Genomic DNA, 18882 nt, shown 5'->3' on the forward strand with positions numbered 1-18882 from the left:
CCCAGGTTCTTCAATACTTTCAAGAATGAAAATATTGAGTAATAAAGATGCCCAGACTCAGAATTGGAAAATAGAAAGGGTAATTAGAAAGTAGAAATTTTGAAAAGATGCTCCCCAAGCGGGGAGGAACTTAGTATAGGACTAAGTTAAGGTAAGGGAGTTTTGTGTAGGCCTTTTTAAGGGCTCCTGGCATCCCTTACCAGTTGACAAATGTTTACAAAAGAAGACAGAAAATTACGAGGATGTCTAACTGGTCTAAATTTTCCTAGGCAAATAAATAAATCATCATCATTATCATCATCCCGTTGATCGTCGATTTTCTCGAGAGGTCTCAGTAACGTCTCCATTTGTCCTAGCCCTGAGATCTTAGCCTCTCTACTCATCCTTCCCAACGGTGCCACATTGGAGGCTCTTCCAGGGTCAGGGGACTAAGACCTATCATTGTTACTGGTTTTGGCATATGAATACACCACGGAGAACTTGCCAGGTTCTCCAAAAAAAAATAGGAATAAATAAATCAATAAATCATTGTCACTGTCATCCTGTTGCTCATCAATTTGCTCGAGCAGGCACCAGTAATGTCTCCATTGTGAGACTTGTTACTGTTTTTGGCATATCGAATACACCACCGGTAGCTTGCCAGGCTCTGCCGCGTGGGCGAGATACTCTCGGTAGCTTGCCGGTTTCTCTGAGAGGGGTGGAGGAATCGAACCCGGGTTGGCCTAGTGCAAGGTAAATGCCCTACCCACTATGCTATCGCTCAGCCTCTTGGAAATAGGGAAAAAAAATTCTTCCTGGATAGTCTTGCCCATTATCTTCATCTCCCTGTCGGCTTAGGCTCCAGGACAGAGTTTTATGGTCCTCGAAATCTCTAGGAATTCTGGGGCAGGACTTTGGGAATGAAATGTATGTCAGGTCAGGTCGACGGGGGAAAGGTGGCAAAAAGAAACTGGCTTTTTTCTTCACTGGCAACGTGAAACAAATCTTCCAGGCCTAATTGCCGAGTTTCCCCCATCAGCCTAGACTCCAGGATAGCCCGTTATCTTAGTTTCCCTGTCAGTCTAGACTCCAGGGCAGAGTTTTATGTTCCTGGGAAGCCCCTCCCCCACCCCCTAATGCTGAGACAGAATCTTGAGGGTGGAATGTGTGTCAGGTTGATTGAGGCGAGACAGAACATCTGGAGAAAGGCTTTCTCTTTCACTGGCAAGGGGAAACTGAAGCGTTCTCTTTCAGTAACACTTATGATTCCCTCTCAGTACTGCCAGGGTTCACTCCTGATCACTGCAGGGTGTGATGTGACCCAAACACCCAAACCCTCCTCTCGCACAAAAGAAATTCAAGGAGCAGGCAAGACAGATAGTACAGCAGGCTGTACCCAGATCTTGCATACAATCAACCTGGATTCATTTCCTGGCACTGCATGGTTCCCTGAGCAGTTCTGGGAAGTCCACTAGGCATAGAACCAGGAGCAGTTCCAAAATAATAAAAACAATTACAGAGGCCAGGGTCAGCTCAGACAGAGCCAGATGGCTGTGATGGTGACCTTTGGGTGCACTGAAAACTTGGCACATGTAATCACAAACCCCCCTAACACACATACACACACACACACACACACATACACACATACACACACACACACACACACACACACACACACACACTATTTCCATAGCCAGAAGGGTAGGCAGTAATCAAATTGTTTTTCTGGTTTGAGGCTACCACTAGTGTTGCTCAGGGGCTACTCCTCCTGGCTCTGTGATCTGGGCAGTGCTGGGGGACTATATGGTAATGGGGACTAAACCTGGGGCTCCCACGTGCAAAGTATGTACTGCAGTCCTTTGAACTATTTCTCTAGCTTAGTCACAGAATGTTTAACCAGACCCACACATGCATAAAAGATAATTTTTTAGGGGCTGGAGTGATAGCACAGCGGGTAGGGCATTTGCCTTGCACGCAGCCAACCTGGGTTTGATTCCCAGAATCCCATATGGTCCCCTGAGCACGGCCAGTGGTAATTCCTGAGTACAGAGCCAGGAGTGACCCCTGAGCATTGCTGGGTGTGACCCAAAAAAAGCAAAAAAAAAACCAAAAACACAAAACCAATGGTTTGTGGGGGACCTTGTGGAGCCTGGGATTAATCTGGGGTCACATGCATGCAGGATAATAACCCTAACCCCAGTACTATCTCTCTGATACCTTTTATTTTTTTATTTATTTTATTTTATTTTATTTTTTTTGCTTTTCGGGTCACACCCGGCGATGCACAGGGGTTGCTCCTGGCTCTGCACTCAGGAATCACCCCTGGCGGTGCTCAGGGGACCATATGGAATGCTGGGAATCGAACCCGGGTCGGCCGCGTGCAAGGTAAACGCCCTACCCACTGTGCTATTGCTCCAGCCCTCTGATACCTTTTAGTTTATTAATTAATTTTGGCTTGGGGGCCACTTCTGGCAATGCTCAGGACTTACTCCTGGCTCTGCCCTCAGGTGCGGGGAGCTGGCTGCTTATGCAGGGTCCTTAACTGGACGTAGCCCTGGAAGCTGCCTCACACAGAGGGCCAAGAATACTTGGCATAGCTCCCTTCCCACTATGTCACCAAACCAAGTTTATAGAGAAGTTAATATCTCACCATCCCCAGCCTACAAGAGAAGTTAATAAGAAATAGATGGATTGTGATTTTGTGGCTAATGTAGGAAATTATACCTTTTATAAATCATTAGAGGATATAGGAATGATTATATTGTTTTCAGTGTACTTTGTTCTTATTTTCAGTTATTGATCATAAGAAACCACTTGTTTCCTGTTTTTGTTATGATCAAAGAAATGTGTTTTTCTGCAATAAGGAGCAATGCTTTTACCTGCCAAGTTCCTGATAGAGCTGTATAAAAGGCTGCCTGAAATAAAGATCAATGCTGCTGTTCCATGACAACTCAGCCCTCTCAACCACTTGTGTTGTTTCTTAAAGATCCTCACTTTCTCTCTTAACCCTTTCGATGTTGGCTGGCCCGGCACTCAGGAATCACTCCTGATGGGGCTTAGATTGCCCGGGATCAAACTCAGTTCTGCCACATGCAAGAAAAATGCCCCACCTGCTGTACTATCTCCCTGCCCCCCCCTTTTTTAAGTAGTAGCCACAACCAGTGGTGCTGGATGGGCAGGATCTGGGGCCCCACACCAGCAGTACTTGGCCAGCTATGTGGGCCTAATACTACCTGGCTCTGGACAGTCCCAAGGCCACACACGGCAGGTTAGAAATTATATTAGTCGGGCTGGGAGAGCTCAATGGACTGGAGCTTTGCCTGGGTTGGGCCCCCAGCACCATAGGGTCTTCTAAACACCCATGGGAGTGACCACTACACCATCAGGCTGGGTTGGCAACAGTGATCTAGATATTCTCTAAAGCTTTGCAAGTCAACAGCCAGGTGGATTCTGTAGCTTCCTGTCCCCCAGTAGCAAGAACCTCCCTGTGTGTCATTTTTTTTTTTTTTGCTTTTTGGGTCACAGGGGCAATGCTCAGGGGTTACTCCTGGCTCATGCACTCAGGAATTACTCCTGGTGGTGCTCAGGGGACCATATGGGATGCTGGGAATCAAACTCAGGTCGGCTGCATGCAAGGCAAACGCCCTGTCCACTGTGCTATCGCTCCAGCCCCTCCCTGTGTGTCTTGCTCCAGCCTCTCTCCCATTGAAGGGAAGACATAGAGCTTGAGGACCTAGCAAGGGTGCATGAGAGTGATGGGTAGAGGAGAGATCTCAGATACCCAACTCCTGGGATGACTGGGGACCCTGCAAGTGCTGGGGGTTGAACTGAAACTCCCACATGCAAAGTTTGTACTCCAGTCTTCTGAGACATCTCTTCAGTCCCTGAAACTTGTTTTATTCGGTTTTGATTAAGGTACCACGCCCAGCGATGCTCTGGGGGTCAATCCTGGTGTTGCTTGAGGGACCATACCATGTGGTGCCAGGGATTGACTGAAGTGAAACTTCCTGCATGCAAAATGTGTGTACTAACCCTTTGAGCCATCTTTCCAGCCTTTTAGGGTTCTTTAGTCATTTTAGGGGAAAATTCACTACAAACTTTTCTCCTTTTGCAGTAGATTGGAAAATATGAGAAGAATATCATTCATTGAGGAGTGAGGTAATGGCACAAGAAGTACTATCAATGAGAAAAAAAATTGGGTCTGGTGTGGTTATTTTGGGAAAGGCATTTCCTTTTGGGGGGTGTGGTGGGGGAAAGAATATACCCAGCAGTGCTCAAGACTTAATCCTGTTAGCTAAGGGATCACTCCTGGTGGTATTTGTAAGACCATATGGGATGTTGGGGATAGAACCCAAGTTGACTATATGTAAGGCAAGTGCCCTTAACTGTACAATTGCTTTAGCCCCCACATGGAGGAGTTTTCTTAGACGTTTGCTTTGGATTCCTGGAAATCTTTTTCTGGTTGGTCAGCAGATCAGATTTGAGCTGTTTCCCACCTGCTAGCTGCCTGTTGGTGCATGCTACTTTTTTTTTTCTCTCTTTTTGGGTTGGACTGGAGTGATAGCACAGCAGGTAGGGCTTTTGCCTTGCACACAGCCAACCTGGGTTTGATTCCTCCATCCCTCTTGGAGAGCCCGGCAAGCTACCGAGACTATCTTACCTGCATGGCAGAGCCTGGCAAGCTACCTCTAGTATATTTGATATTCCAAAACCAGTAACAACAAATCTCACAATGGAGACGTTACTGGTGCTGGTTCGAGCAAATCAATGAATGGGACAACAGTGCTATAGACAGTGCTACAGTGCTTTTTGGGTCACACCCAGTGATGCACAGGGGTTACTTCTGGCTAATGCACTCAGGAATTACTCCTGGTGGTGTTCAGGGGACCACATGGGATGCTGGGAATTGAACCCAGGTTGGCCGTGTGCAAGGCAAACGCCCTCCCCGCTGTGCTATTGCTCCAGCCCCCATGCTACTTCTGAGCGCTAGGATGTGTTATGCAATATCTTCCTCTCCTTGATGCCTGGTGCAATGATTAGTCAGTAGACAGTAACACAGTTACTCTTTTTTTGGAAGGTGGGAAACGGTTGGGCCACACCCAGAGATGCTCAGGAGTGACCCCCCAGCGGTGCTTAGGAGACCATATGTAGTGCTGGGGATTTGAACCCTGGGTGAGTGGGACACAAGGCATGTGCCTTAACGCCTGTGTTATCTTTTCAGCCCACATAGTTATTTAAAGAAGCAATTAAGTTTTTAGGACCTTTTACTTGATCTCCTTTAATCAACAGTGCATCCAAAGAGGGGCAAGTACATAAGGCACCAGTGATTATCTTGTGTTTTATTTTGTTTGGGAGCCACAACTGGTGGTGCTCAGGAGTTACTCCTGGCTCTGCACTCAGGAATCACTTCTGGAAGTGCATGCTCAGGGGACCACATGGGATGCAGGGGATGGAACCCAGGTTGGCCACATGCAAGACAAGCACTGTACCCACTGTACTATCACTCCAGCCCATCAATGATTGTCTTGAAAAGGAGACTTTGTGAATTCCAAGAGTAGTATTTGAGATTTGGAAGAACCAAAGGTATTATTTTGGCCACAGTATTTTGAGCATCACTAGACATTTAGTTATTGAGTGTTCTTTTTAGGGGGTGGATATGAGGGGATTTGAATCACATCTGGTGGTACTCCTGGCTCTGTGCTCAGAGATGTTTGGGGGAACCTATGAGGTGCTGGTAATAAAATTGGGGTTGGTGCGTGCACAAGGCAGGCATCTTACCCTCTGTACTGTCTCTATAGCCCCAGCAATAAAGTTTTCATGGAACTATTGGTACATTTGCTTAAACAAGATGAGTAGGGAGTTAATAGTGAACATGTTACAAAACTGGCCAAGAAACACAAATTGGTGGGGATACCTGGCCAAGATATGCAGCCGTGCAATCTCTTATAGCCTAGTTATCCCTCTCCGAGAACCTGGCAAGGTACTGAGAGCATCCTGCCCGCACATGCCTAGCAAGCTCTCCATGGCATATTCAATATGCCAAATACAGTAACAATGATGGGTCTCATTCCCCTTACCCTGAAAGAGCCTCCAGTGTGGCACTGTTGGGAAGGATGAGTAAAGAGAGGCTGCTAAAATCTCAGGGCTAGGACGAATGGAGATGTTACTGGTGTCCGCTCGAGCAAATCGATGATCAATGGGATGACAGTGATACAGTGATATGGTGATACCTGGCCAGTAAAATTTCCTCACCATGACATTCAAGAGAGTTTCCAGGTAGGGGTTATTTTTTTTTAAATGAAAGAACTTTGGCCATAAAGAAGTAGCACCCTGCTCCCAAGGGAAGTGAACTCACCCTGATCCTATGAGGTCAGGGGCCAGTAAGATGACTCAGGGGGCAGTGCACATGCAGTGCTTTGGAGAAACCCTGGGCTTGATTGGTAACACTGCATTTGTCCTGGACAATGGGGAGCAGTCCCTACAATTGATAAAAGGGGAGACTAAATGAAATGTGTGATGGATTTTTGGTCACAATAGAGTGACCTCAGTGCCAGGGAGATGACTCAGTGGTAGAAGATCTGCGTGCTTGTGGAAGGCCCTGAGATTGAATACAAGCACCATTCAAACTATTTATTTGGTCTTGGAGATTCATACCCAATAGTGCTCAGGGATTACTCCTGGCTCTGTGCTCAGGGATCACTCCTGGAAGGCTCAGGGGACCATAGAGAGTGCCAGGGATTGAACCGGGGTTGGCCAAGCGCAAGGCAAGTGCCCTACCTGCTGTTCTATCACTCTAGCCCCTCTTCAAACAAATTAAAGAAACAAAACAAAGGCCAGGAAAATGACTCAAAGTGTGGGGAACAACTTTGCACTTTGGAAGCCCACGTGCAATCTCCAGCACCTCATGGTCCCAAACATTGCCAGAGGTGACTTCTGCCAGGAACAAACCCTCAAGCACTGTGCTTGTTGTACCTCTTGAGTACTACTGTATGTGGTTCCAAAACAGAAAACAGACAGCAAGAAAACAAAACAAAAAGAAATTGTTTCCTTCACCACAGTCATGTCTTTACAACCTCTTTATAAAAGCAAATCCACAGAGGCTATGGTGCCGCCAGCAGGTCAACCTGTATCTGTGGGGCGAGTGCATCAGCAACCTAATGGTGCCTTCAGGCTTGCTGATACTCCAAAATTGCCTATGACCAGACCCCAACAACTTGAGACCAAGCTTACCAAGAAATTAAATGGCCAGGGCCGGAGCGATAGCACAGCGGGTAGGGCGTTTGCCTTGCACGCGGCCGACTAGGGTTCGATCCCCGGCATCCCATATGGTCCCCCAAGCACTGCCAGGAGTAATTCCTGAGTGCAAAACCAGGAGTAACCCCAAAAAGCAAAAAAAGAAAAGAAAAGAAAAGAAATTAAATGGCCAAAAGTTAGGTATGTGGGAGCCACAATCACAAACCACCTCCAGCTCAGCTATACAAGCCCATTTATTGGCCTTATTTCAGAGACTTATAGATAAATCTCAAAAGAGATAAAAAAAAAAAAAACACAGTTAATTTCGAACCCACACATGACTGATCAGACCGGGGTAAATTGGAGAGGGGTGGGTTGCCTGTGCCTGCCCAAGAAGAGGCTCCTGCAGCCACTTGCTTCCACAATCCAAAATCGCCTCCATATCCCCGGACCGACTCCACTGTCTCAGGATGCACCTCACCAAGATATAATCTGCTGAAAATTCTGGTATGCAGGTTTTGTGACTGAAATCTTCAGGCTTTCTCAGAGTTGGGATGGGCTACCTCCCCCTACTTCCCAATACACACAGAAGCACTGGCAGTCACCCCCATGAACCAACTGCAGGGCCACCCTGTAAGCTCTACTGCTGGCCTTGCTTCAGAGACCCCTAAGTAAATCTCAAAAAAGATCAAAAGCCACAGAAAAGCTCGGACCTGTGCATGGCTGAACAGACCGGGGTAAATTGGAGGGCGGGGGTGGGGGAGGCAGGTTGGCCTGTGCCCGCCCAAGCAGAGCCCCCGGCAGCCACTTGCCTCCACAGTCCAAAATCGCTACCAAAACCCCCAGCATGATTCCACCATCTTAGGGTGGACCTCACCAAGATAGAATCTGCTGAAATTCTTTTTTTTTAATTTTTATTTTTTATTAATTCACCATGAGATACAGTAACAAAAATTTCATGTTTGAACTTCGATCATACAGTCACTCAACACCCATCCCTTCACCAGTGCACATTTTCCACCACCAAAATCCCCAGTATTCCTCCCCCTGCCTGCCCCAATCCATACCTCCCCCCTGCTTGTGTGGCAGACAATTTGCAAGGTGTTCTTTCTCTACTTTAGTTACCTTCGATATTTCAAGACCAGTCCTACCTCCCTTCATATCTGCCGAAAATACAATTGCTAGACAATGTGTTTTGTATTGCTTGTTATGAATATAATATAATGCCGCATGGCTGCTTTTGCGAATTGCGCACTTTAGGAATTCTAAGATTTTAATAATTAGGGCCTGAAGAAATTGCTGCCACAGGTTGCTCGTGTTTGAGATTCCTGTGTCTATCTCTGGATCGTGGCCACGTGGGAGCTGGTGCTTCTTGCTGGCTTCTAGAAAATGGCGACCGCCGGAGCTCTTAGAGGGCAGGTGGTGGGACAGTACCTGCCCCCGTCTGGAGCGGCCCAGTGGAGAAGGCCTATTGCAAAGTCCCGGGCCATCTCTGCCGCAAGTTGCTCAGGTCTGAGATTTCTGTGTGTGTTCTCTGCTGAAAATTTTGTAATGTGGATTTTAGCGCACCAACAGCCCTGACCTAGAGACACAGCAGCAAGTCCTGGAAGACACCACAGTGTCGGAAATCTCTCTGGGCCTTAGACCGGGCCAATTTCACCAGACACCCCAGATAGAGCAGGTGTGCTCTTTCTGCCTACTCCAGATGGAATCCTGGTAACCAAGAGCTTCCACAAGCAAGGCCCAGATATGTGGGTTCCAGGACTGAATCTCCAGGCTGCATGGTGGCAGAGGACCCCGGCTGCCCTTCCCTGGGTCCCCACCCACCCAGCAGACTGGTTGTCACGCCCACAATTTGCCTCTGGGTGCCATCTTAGTGCACCAACAACCCTGGCCCAGAGACTCCCAACTGAATCCCAAAATGGAATAGTGCCATACAGAGATGTCTCTGGAACCCAACCACCTACAATCTAGTGCAAGCTCGCTCCCACGATATTTAAAATGAGCAATGGAAAATAAATTATCTAGCGTCTGCCCCTGGCAGGTAGGCTTAAGTGGTGGTGGGAAATTTCGAGCAAAACATAATGCCCCAAGTGAGAGAGAGTGTACTGGAGAAATTGTCTGCCGTAGAGGCAGGGTGAGGACTGGGAGGGGGGTAGTGGAAAATGTGCACTGGTGGAGGGATGGGTGTTCCATGATTGTACAGCTGAATCTCAAGCATGAAAGCTGTGTGACTCTATCTTACCCTGATACAATTAAAAAAAAAGTAATTGAGTAATGCTCAATTCAATCAGCTTACTAAATGGCTGAACAAATAGCAGTACTCCTATATTATTAAAAAAAAAAAAGGAAAATCTACAAACTACAGCTAAGACATACCCTGAGATAGAGCAGCTGCATGAAATCCCACTGCCATGTCTGGAAATGTGAGGTGGTGACAAGGGGCGGTGTGGGTTGGCTGGAGCTGTGTGTCAGAGGGACCTCTGTGGGGCTCATGGCCTGGCTGCCCTGTCAGTGCCTCAGTGGGCAGATGCCAGGGCGTGTCCAGGGGATGGAGGTTAGATGCCTCTGCCCAGAACCTTCTTTTTTTAAAATCATGTTTATCATAGTTCAACTTTCAGTTCCTACTTTTCTTGTTTTCTTGTTTTTGGGTCACACCCAGGGGTGCTCAGCAGAACTCCCAGTAGGACATGTGCTAGGGATAGAACCCAGGGCTTCTGTGCACAAAGATACCCGAGTCACCTCCCTGCCCCCTGCTACTATTCCCTCCATCCTTCCCTTCTCCCTCCCTCCCGCTTGCCTCCCTTCCTGGCAGTGCTCAGGGACTCCTCCTGGCAGTCCTTAGGGGGTACTTCTGGTGTTAAGGATCAAATCTGGACCAGTTTCATTGGGTTGTTTCTCCAAATGATAACAGGAGAATTGGCTAGTACAGTGGGCAGGGCACTTACCTTGCACACGGCCAACTCGGGTTCCATCCCCAGTATCACGTATGGTCCCCTGAGCATCACCAGGAGTAATTCCTGAGCACAGAGACAGGAGTAACGCCTGAGCATCGCCAGGTGTGGCCCAACAAACAAAGAATGAAAACCCAAAAACAATTTTAAGTAGATGACAACCAATGTGTGAGTTCTCAGGCATTTTCGTATAGTTAGTCTGAGTTCCTTTACCCCTTTCATTTGTCTGAGGAAGAGCTGCTGGAATTGGCTGATAAGTCTATCAGAAAGTTTATAAAACTCTTGCAAAGAATTGGGGATTCATTTATCTAAATCTTTTTCAGGATTTTCTCATCTGGAGTTTCATGCTCAGCCTTGACTCTTAGCAACGACCATGTGAATGAATCAACACAGGCTAAGGAAAAGTTTGTAATTTTAGCCAAATTCTCCAAAAATAGAGAATGGATTCTCATTAAGAAGGCTTAACGTGTGTGTGTGTGTGTGTGTGTGTGTGTGTGTGTGTGTATGCTGGTGACTTAACTCAGAACCTTGCACAGGGAAAGTATGTGCTTTCCCACTTTACTGAGTAATACCACTGGTTTCAAAAGTCTTAAGAAGGGTCTGCAGGGGGTAGGGTGTTTGTCTTCTACATAGCCACCTGGGCTTGATCTCCGGAATTCCATATTGTCCACTGATCCCACAGGAGTGACCCCTGAGTACAGAGCTAGGAGTTAAGTCCTGATCATATCCAGGTGTGAACCTTAAACAAAAAACGGCAGGGATGGATGGTTCATTCCCCAGTATCCCATAAGGCTCCCCATGCACTGCCAGGAGTAATTCCTGAGTGCAGAGCCAGGAGTAACCAAGGAGCATTGCCAAATGGAGCCCATAAAGAAAAAAAAGAAAAAAAAGAGCCAGGCTCCCTGGTGCCCAACATGCAATTTTTCTTTTTCTTTTCTGGATCACACCCTGTTATGTTCAGGGGTCAGTCCTGGCTCTGCACTTAGAATTACCCCTGGTGATGCTCAGGGGACCATATGGGATGCTGGGAATTGAACCCGGGTCGGCTGCATGCAAGGCAAACACCCTACCTGCCGTGCTATCGCTCCAGCCCCGAAACATGCAAATTTTTAGTCGTCCTTTGTGCCATCTGCCCACCCCCAGGAATCTTGTCTCACCTAGAAAGAGACTCAAAGCCTTGGAGACCAATGGTTCGCTATATAAGGGGAGAAAATACAACTGTGTCCCGGAGATAAGGAAGGGCAGCTAACTCTGGCATCAGGTCAAATGAACACCTTTCTTATGCACGTGTGGTGTGGGAGATCAAAACCCAGAGCCTCAACACATGCAAGGCAAATGCTGTGTTTGTGTAAGAAGCTTTATCTCTTACCCACAGGTGAACATCTAAGTAGGATTTTGGCAACACACAATACAACCCAAAGAAGTTATAATTTATGTTTCACCCTGGAATCTGTGGAAAGAATGAGAAACTGAACACACTTAACAGGAATCAGTTGTTTACCTCTTCGCTATTTCTAGGCTAGCCATGTTTCAAGAAACTTCCCCTTCCTGCCCTGCATTCCTGGTTGAAATCACTTAAATGCCTTCTTGGTTTTCTAACCACCTCCAACTTTTGAGTTGTGCAAGTGAACTCAAAATACTTTCTTTTTTTTTTTTTTTCTTTTTGGGTCATCATACCTGGTGATGCACAGGGGTTACTCCTGGCTCTGCACTGAGGAATTACCCCTGGCAGTACTCAGGGGACCATATGGGACGCTGGGAATCGAACCTGGGTCGGCTGCGTGCAAGGCAAACGTCTTACCCTCTGTGCTATAGCTCCAGCCCTCAATGTACTTTCGGTGGTCACAGAATAGCTCAGTTGAGAGTGCGGGTCTGCAGGCCGAGGCCAGACCCAGCACCAACATCTGATCTGAGTTCGATCCCCACCCTGAAGGCACTGCCTTTGGGAGCACTGGGGCGAGAAGTATGGTCACCAGTGCCATCGCAAGCACGTCTGTGCATGCATGTGGTTTCCTGGCAGCAACCACAAGAAGAGTGAGCAACAGCAAAGGGAAGAGCAAAAAAAGCATTTTCCAAAAAGAAAAAAAAAAGCTTAGTTTTGCATTTGGGCCACACCCGGCGGTGCTCAGGGTTTACTCTTGGCTCTGCAGTCTCAAGATCACTTCTGGTGGTACTGGGGGGACCATATAGGCACTGGGGATCGACTGGGCAAGCGGGGTGTAAGGCAAGTGCCCTAACAACTCTTATCGATCTGACCCCATGTATCCATGCTTTTCCAAGCTCTCTGGTTACACTGTGGCCACCACTGGAAATGATCAAGTGTGAATGAAGAGCCTTAGGCTGGCTTTGAAGGCACAGCTGTGAGAGGCTCCTGCCTGCCTACGTAGCCGGACTTCACACTGCCCTTCCTGGGAGCCGGCACCCCAGCCTCCCATAAGCCCCCGCAGGCCAGCAGGCCTCATGGCCTGTCTGTAGGGGTGCTCTCTGCCTGAATCTCTCCTCCAGCCCAGGTCTACAGCTAAGGACCATACTACATGTGGGGCTGTGGAGAAGGCTCAACGGCCTGGAGTGCATGCCTGGAGTGCATGCTTTCTGTGTGGGAGGCCCAGGTTCAGCCCTGGCATCACTGGAAGTGCTCCCAAACCAGATAAACCAATGACCACGTAACCTCCCATTTTGACTTCAGATTTCTGACACCCTTGCCCAGTGAGAGTGAATCTCTCTGCTGTACACTAGTACCATCCCTCTTTATAAAGAGCTGTACTACTGTTCTCACATTATGTTCATGGCTACAATGATCTTGAGGCAGGAATGAAGTCTGGTTTGTCTTAATATGGCCAGCACCTAGCAAAGGGTGAGGTATAGAGGAAGTGGTGTTTGCTGATTGAATAATAAAGCAATGGGGCCAGAAAGACAGGACAGTGATTAGGGCTTTTGCCTTGAATGCAGTTGAGCTGAGTTTGAGCCTGGGCACTCCAAATGGTTCTGAGCCTGCCTGGGTTATTCCTGAGCACAGAGTGAGGAGTAAGCTCTGAGCACTGCTGAATGTGGTTTCTAAAAACAAACGGAAAATAAGCAGGAATATTATCCTTATTATTTTTTTGGTTTTTGGGTCACATCCAGTGATACTCAGGGGTTACTCCTGGCTCTGCAGTAAGGAATTACTCCTGGCAGTGATCAGAGAACCTCACCCAGTGTATATTTCTCTGGCTCAGGATACCACTAGTATGTTAACTTTTAATTTGCACGTATGTATTCAAAAGACATAAAAGCAGATATTTAAAGAGTCTAGTTAGTGACAAAACTACTGTCATACACAAAAGAGCACAAGCAAATTTATTTCAGTATCTCAAAACAATATTTTATTAACCATGTTATGTACATTAATATCACACGACAAAACATGTCAAGAGTCCTTATAAAGTCAATATATAAATGCTTGTTCATATTTTACACATTAACAATAAAGATTAAAAGACACAAAAGATAAAGCTACACAAAAGTATATATAAAGATTCAAGAAAAATTATGTAATTTGGCATGTAATGTGTAGATACTACACAAAAAATATGGATGTAATTTTCAGAAAAGTATAACATGACTAAATTATTTTTCTTCTTAAAATTTAAGAATAAAATTCCTGATAATAGTAATAACTAATTTACAATTAAATCTTTTGACTAATTCAAATTAGCCAGGGTAGTCATAGAGCAAGTTAAATATTTTGCATTAAAAAAATAAAAGTTTACAGTTTAAAAATATACACGTATAATATTTTCTCAAAATTAATTAATGGCTTATTCATTGTTCTCCTGGATTCTGGAAACACACTAGAAAAAGTGAGTACTACATAGAAGATTCTTTGGAAAGCTGCAGTCCCTTAGTACTGGAAAATCTCTGTAATGGTCCCCAGTGATTAGATCCTAAATAGAAACTCAAAATGTACCAATAATACTGAGAACAAACTTGGGGGGGAGTAATTAAGCAACTGCTAATTGTCGGTGCTGATTTAAGGCATGATTTAACATGATTGTGAAACATGTTTCAACTATTCTGTTTTTGAGAGCTGGGAACTGAACCCATGGTCTCATCCATGAGAAGCAGATACTCTCTTCTCTCCCACTCAGCTGTGTCAGCTTTTATGTATCATTAAAAACTGAGATTGATTCTATGATCTCAAAGAATATCTGGGGCAGTTGATGTGGCTCAGAGGTGAAGTGCTTGTGTTGCAGACATGAGGTTGTGAGATGGATCCCTGGCACGCCTTATATGCTGAGTGTGATCCTAGTGGCACTGTCATCTGTGAATGGGCATCACTGCCAAGGAGGGGTAATCTTTGGTGCACCAACACCAAATATTTGTAAGCACTACAGCTAAAGTGTGCAATCCCTGGGAAAACCCTGCAACTACGAAAGTGCGATGGCCACAACTAGTATACAGCCCCCAGATATAATAACAAAGGAAAAGAAAGGGAAAAACATTACCTCACACGTTATCATGGTTCTATCTCACTAAAAGAAAGCTTAGTTTTTAAAAATTCTATATTATCCTATTGACATGAGAAGCAACTTCTATTTTGTGAGTCTTCTGATATTATATAATCATACATAATTAAGTTAATAGCTTAGAAAGCAAAATCATAGTTTATAAAATAATTGTATTTTACCAAAAAAGCAAGTATCCCTTTTACTGGTTTGTGATATCAGGCTAAGAGGGCTTGGGGTTGGCAAGCAAGGAGTGAGGACAGAACGTGGACTCTGGGACAATTCTGCTTACACTTAGTTAAGGAGAGAAAAAGTATGAGAAGGGATCTCGGCCAGGGTCTGTTCACTTTTCCATTCGTGAATCCTTCTCACCAGAGACACACAACATGGGTGAGTACTGCCGGAAACACCTCGGATCACAGCATGTGGCTGATTTTGAATTAATTTTTGGTCAATGTTCATTCAGGGGCCTAGTGTTGCCAAAATTATCATAATCCCCACACATTGAGTCCCACAATTCCAGAGAGGGTTGCGACCCAAAGTTTAAGAAGTTAGAGACCAGACAATCCACAATGGCAATGACCTGATGTGGAGCTACCACAGTGATACGGCAGGACGGGCTGAGTTCAGGTGCTCTAGGAACCAACCCTTACTCAATCTTAACTAACCCGTACTCACTATTAACCATGCTTACTCAATACTAGAGAACAGAAATATTTGAAGGCACACATATGAGAAAGATTACTTATTCTTCTATCACAAAGCACAGGAACACAGAATTTCATAATTGTAAAAAGCAAGCTGAAAGCTTATGAAGTTTCTCCATTTTCATAACTTGGAAACTCAAAGGACAAGTACAAAAAAAATTCAAAGACTATCAGGTGTTTGTAAGGCACTAAAATAGTCCATTCCAATCCAACTCAAAATACCTTTCTGCCTACATGCTAAAGAACTGTAAAAAAGGGGCTGGAGCAATAGCATAGCGGGCAGGGCGTTTGCCTTGCACGCGGCCAACCCAGCTTCCCATATGGTCCCCTGAGCACCACCAGGAGTAACTCCTGAGTGCAAAGCCAGGAGGTAACCCCTGTGCATTGCCAGGTGTGACCCCCCCCAAAAAAAAAAAAAAAAAGAACTGTAAGAAAGAGGGAGACAAGAGACAGACCAAAGACAGGCCTGGAGGTGGCCACCAGGTCCGGGTGTGGCACAGTAACATTGTGTGCTGAAACATTTATTAACGTATTGTAACTCATAGTGCCTCAATAAAACAATTTTTCACAACAGCACATAATGGTGAGAGAACTAGCTTGATGGTCTGAGCACATCCTTTGCACGCAGGCGTGCATGCTCTCCGGCACCACATGGCCCCTGAGCACCTCCAGGAGGGGTCCCCAAGCACAGAGCCAGGAATTAAAATGCTTAAGCATCTCTGCTTGTGGCCCACCACATCTCCCTGACCCAAGCATAGAATTCTGGTGTCATTTTTTTTTTTTTTAATCCAGGGATACTAACCATCCTCAGGCTGGAAAGTTTTGAAGGATAAAGCCCATACTTCCTGCAAATAACCTGAAAGTGCTTTTATCACAAAAGCAGGATGAGGTCCTAGTGATTTGCTCTTTCACTGACAACATCCTGTAGTCGTTTAAGTAAAACATCATCGTTTTCTTGACAGAGGCGTTTGGCAGGAGATTCGGCATCACTATCAATGGCGATTACTCGCTTCTTGGCTCTCTGTTCACCTTGCCGTATCATGTTGTTGATATCTTTTAAACTCTGGAAAAACAGAGAACAGTGTGAGGAAAAGGTAAAAGAAGCAGGAACAACAAAGAAGTAAACTGTTTTTTCCTTGACCTCAACACAGTAAGAAGTAGAGACTTTCAATCTAGGCCAACCGAACAAGGCTGATTTGAATTCATCTCTTTAGGTGGTTTTAAAAGTTGGATCTACTGGGACTGGATCGATAGTGGGCAAGGCACCTGCCTTGCATACAGCTGACCTGGGTTTGACCCCTAGATTACACATGGTCTTCTGAACCTGAGCACAGAGCCAGGAGTAAGCCCTGAGTTCATAGGTGTGCCCCCGACACTCCCCAAAAACCCCAAAAAAGGTTGGATTTACCTTAGAGAAACATTTCTCAAATAGGGAACCTCCGACCAGGAGCAGAAGATTCTAGTAACTTATTAAGAATGTAAATTTCTTTCATTTTTTTTTTTTTGAGCCACAGCCCCCTGTGCTCACAGGGTTCCTATCTCTGTGCTCAGGGATTACTCCTGGCGGTGCTCAAGGGACCATGTGGTGCGAGGGATGGGACTGGGATCAGCTGCGCAAAAAGTAAGTGTCTAACCCGAGTCACCTTTTTGGCTCCAGGAATGTAAAATTCCAGTCTCACTTTACATTTGCTGAACTGGACACTTTAGGGCAGAACCCAATACTACTTTAGAAAGGTTTGTAGATGATGATTCTTCTTTTGTGTGCATATGTGTATGGGGACTTCCAGCTGTGCTCAGGGATTAGTCCTACTTTCATGCTCAGAGATCACTCCTGGTGGGGCACAGGGGATGATATGGGATACCAGTGATCAAAAACCGGTCAGCCATGTGCAAGGCAAACACTCTCTTCCCCCCAACCCATTTTTAGTGGTGGGAGGGTGGTACTCAGGGGCCAATGACAGAGCACTATGGTTCAATATGTCTGTGGGATGGAAGGCAAATGTCTTAAACTGCTTCTGATGATTCTGAGCTATAGTTTAAAAATCACTGCATTAGGAATCAATTTGGCTCACTGATTTCATGCAATACTCTTTTTGAAACACTTATAGAGAAAATTATCTTTAATGAAGAGGAAATGCAAATAAGAACATTATATTTTTAACGTTGTTTAATTGTGGAACTAAACAAGAGGCTAACAGGTTAAGGGGCTGCCACTGTTTCTGGACTAGGTTAAAAATCTATGCTACTACAATTTCTTCCAGTTAGTACTTTCTTTAAACTTGGCCCCTCCAAGCTCTTTCTTTAAACTTAACTGGACAAATCTGCCTGCTAGTGCTTAAAATATCTAGGTACCTGGGCTGAAGCGATAGGGTGTTTGCCTTGCACATGGCCGATCTGGGTTTAATCCCCAGCATCCCATATGGTCCCCTGAGCACTGCCAGGAGTAATTCCTGAGTGCAAAGCCAGGAGCAATCCCTGTGCATCGGTGGGTGTGACCCAAAAAGCCAAGAAAAAAAAATCTATGTACTTGTCAGTTCTTCACCACAGTATAGGACCAAAGATGGAAATAATCCCAAAGATGGAATGAACCCCAGTGCTGTCTGTAGCCTTTGTTTTCAGAGTTTTCAGTAGACTGGTTTCTATCTCTCAAGTGAACTTTTACTTCCAAGGTCTTTCTCTTTCTTTTTTTGGGGGGTGCTCAGGGTTTATTCATAGCTCTATGCTCAGAAATGACTCTTCATGGGGGCGCATATGCTGCCTGAGCCCATGTGCTGCTTACGCCCAAGTGGCCGAGCACATGTGTCGCCCGAGCACATGTGTTGCCCGCATCTCCCCTCTTGAGATGTGTACTTTCATGCTTTTGTGTCCAGTGCTAGGATGTGTGTAGAGCTTCCTCCACCCTTGGAGAAGTCTGCATTCTCTTGAGCGTGTTATTCTTACTATTCTCTCTCCCACTTATCCATTCCTCCTTCCCTCAGAAACCTCTGAATAAAATCTATTTACTTCAAAAAAAAAAAAAAGAAGAAATGACTCTTCATGGGGTTTGAAGGACAATTTGTGGTGTTGGGGATAGAACCTGAGTTGGCTGCATGCAAGTCAACTGCCATATTCACTAAAGCTCTGGCCCCTCCAAGCTCTTTCTTTAAACTTAACATTCCCTATCTCCCATTGTAGGATAACATTGGGTTTGTCCTTTCAGCCTTACCACAGGGAACTTAGTTTACCTTAAAGCAATGACCTTTCTGTATGGACACAGGAAGACAGTTAATATTATGCTTTGTAACTTGGGAGCTGATTGACTTCAATAACATTTACTCCAAGGCATCTACTATCTCAACTCAGTTGCCCTCAGTTCTTTGCACCCCAAAAGCAAGGTCCCGATGAGGGACGGAATGGACCCAGGGCAAGCTGGGAGCTACCCTGGCATTGCAATGGGCCAGGCCAAAGCGCCACAATACTCAACTATAAGTTGAGAGCATGGTCATAGACAAATGCTATTATGATCCAAAGGTAACGACGAGA

The 18882-nt window shown here is 45.7% G+C and overlaps 1 protein-coding gene across 1 annotated transcript in view; it reads right to left on the reverse strand.

Annotated features, from left to right (window-relative positions):
* Window positions 1–15803: 15803 nt before the first annotated feature.
* Window positions 15804–18882, reverse strand: part of RBL1 (RB transcriptional corepressor like 1) — a 42963-nt gene continuing 39884 nt past the window's right edge. The window contains exon 22 of the mRNA XM_004612502.2: window positions 15804–16423. Coding sequence (XP_004612559.2) covers window positions 16253–16423 — 171 coding nt within the window. The 3' untranslated portion in view covers window positions 15804–16252. The remainder of the gene's footprint in view (window positions 16424–18882) is intronic.

The sequence above is a fragment of the Sorex araneus genome, chromosome 5 (genome assembly GCF_027595985.1).
Source record: "Sorex araneus isolate mSorAra2 chromosome 5, mSorAra2.pri, whole genome shotgun sequence".
Classification (NCBI taxonomy): domain Eukaryota; kingdom Metazoa; phylum Chordata; class Mammalia; order Eulipotyphla; family Soricidae; genus Sorex; species Sorex araneus.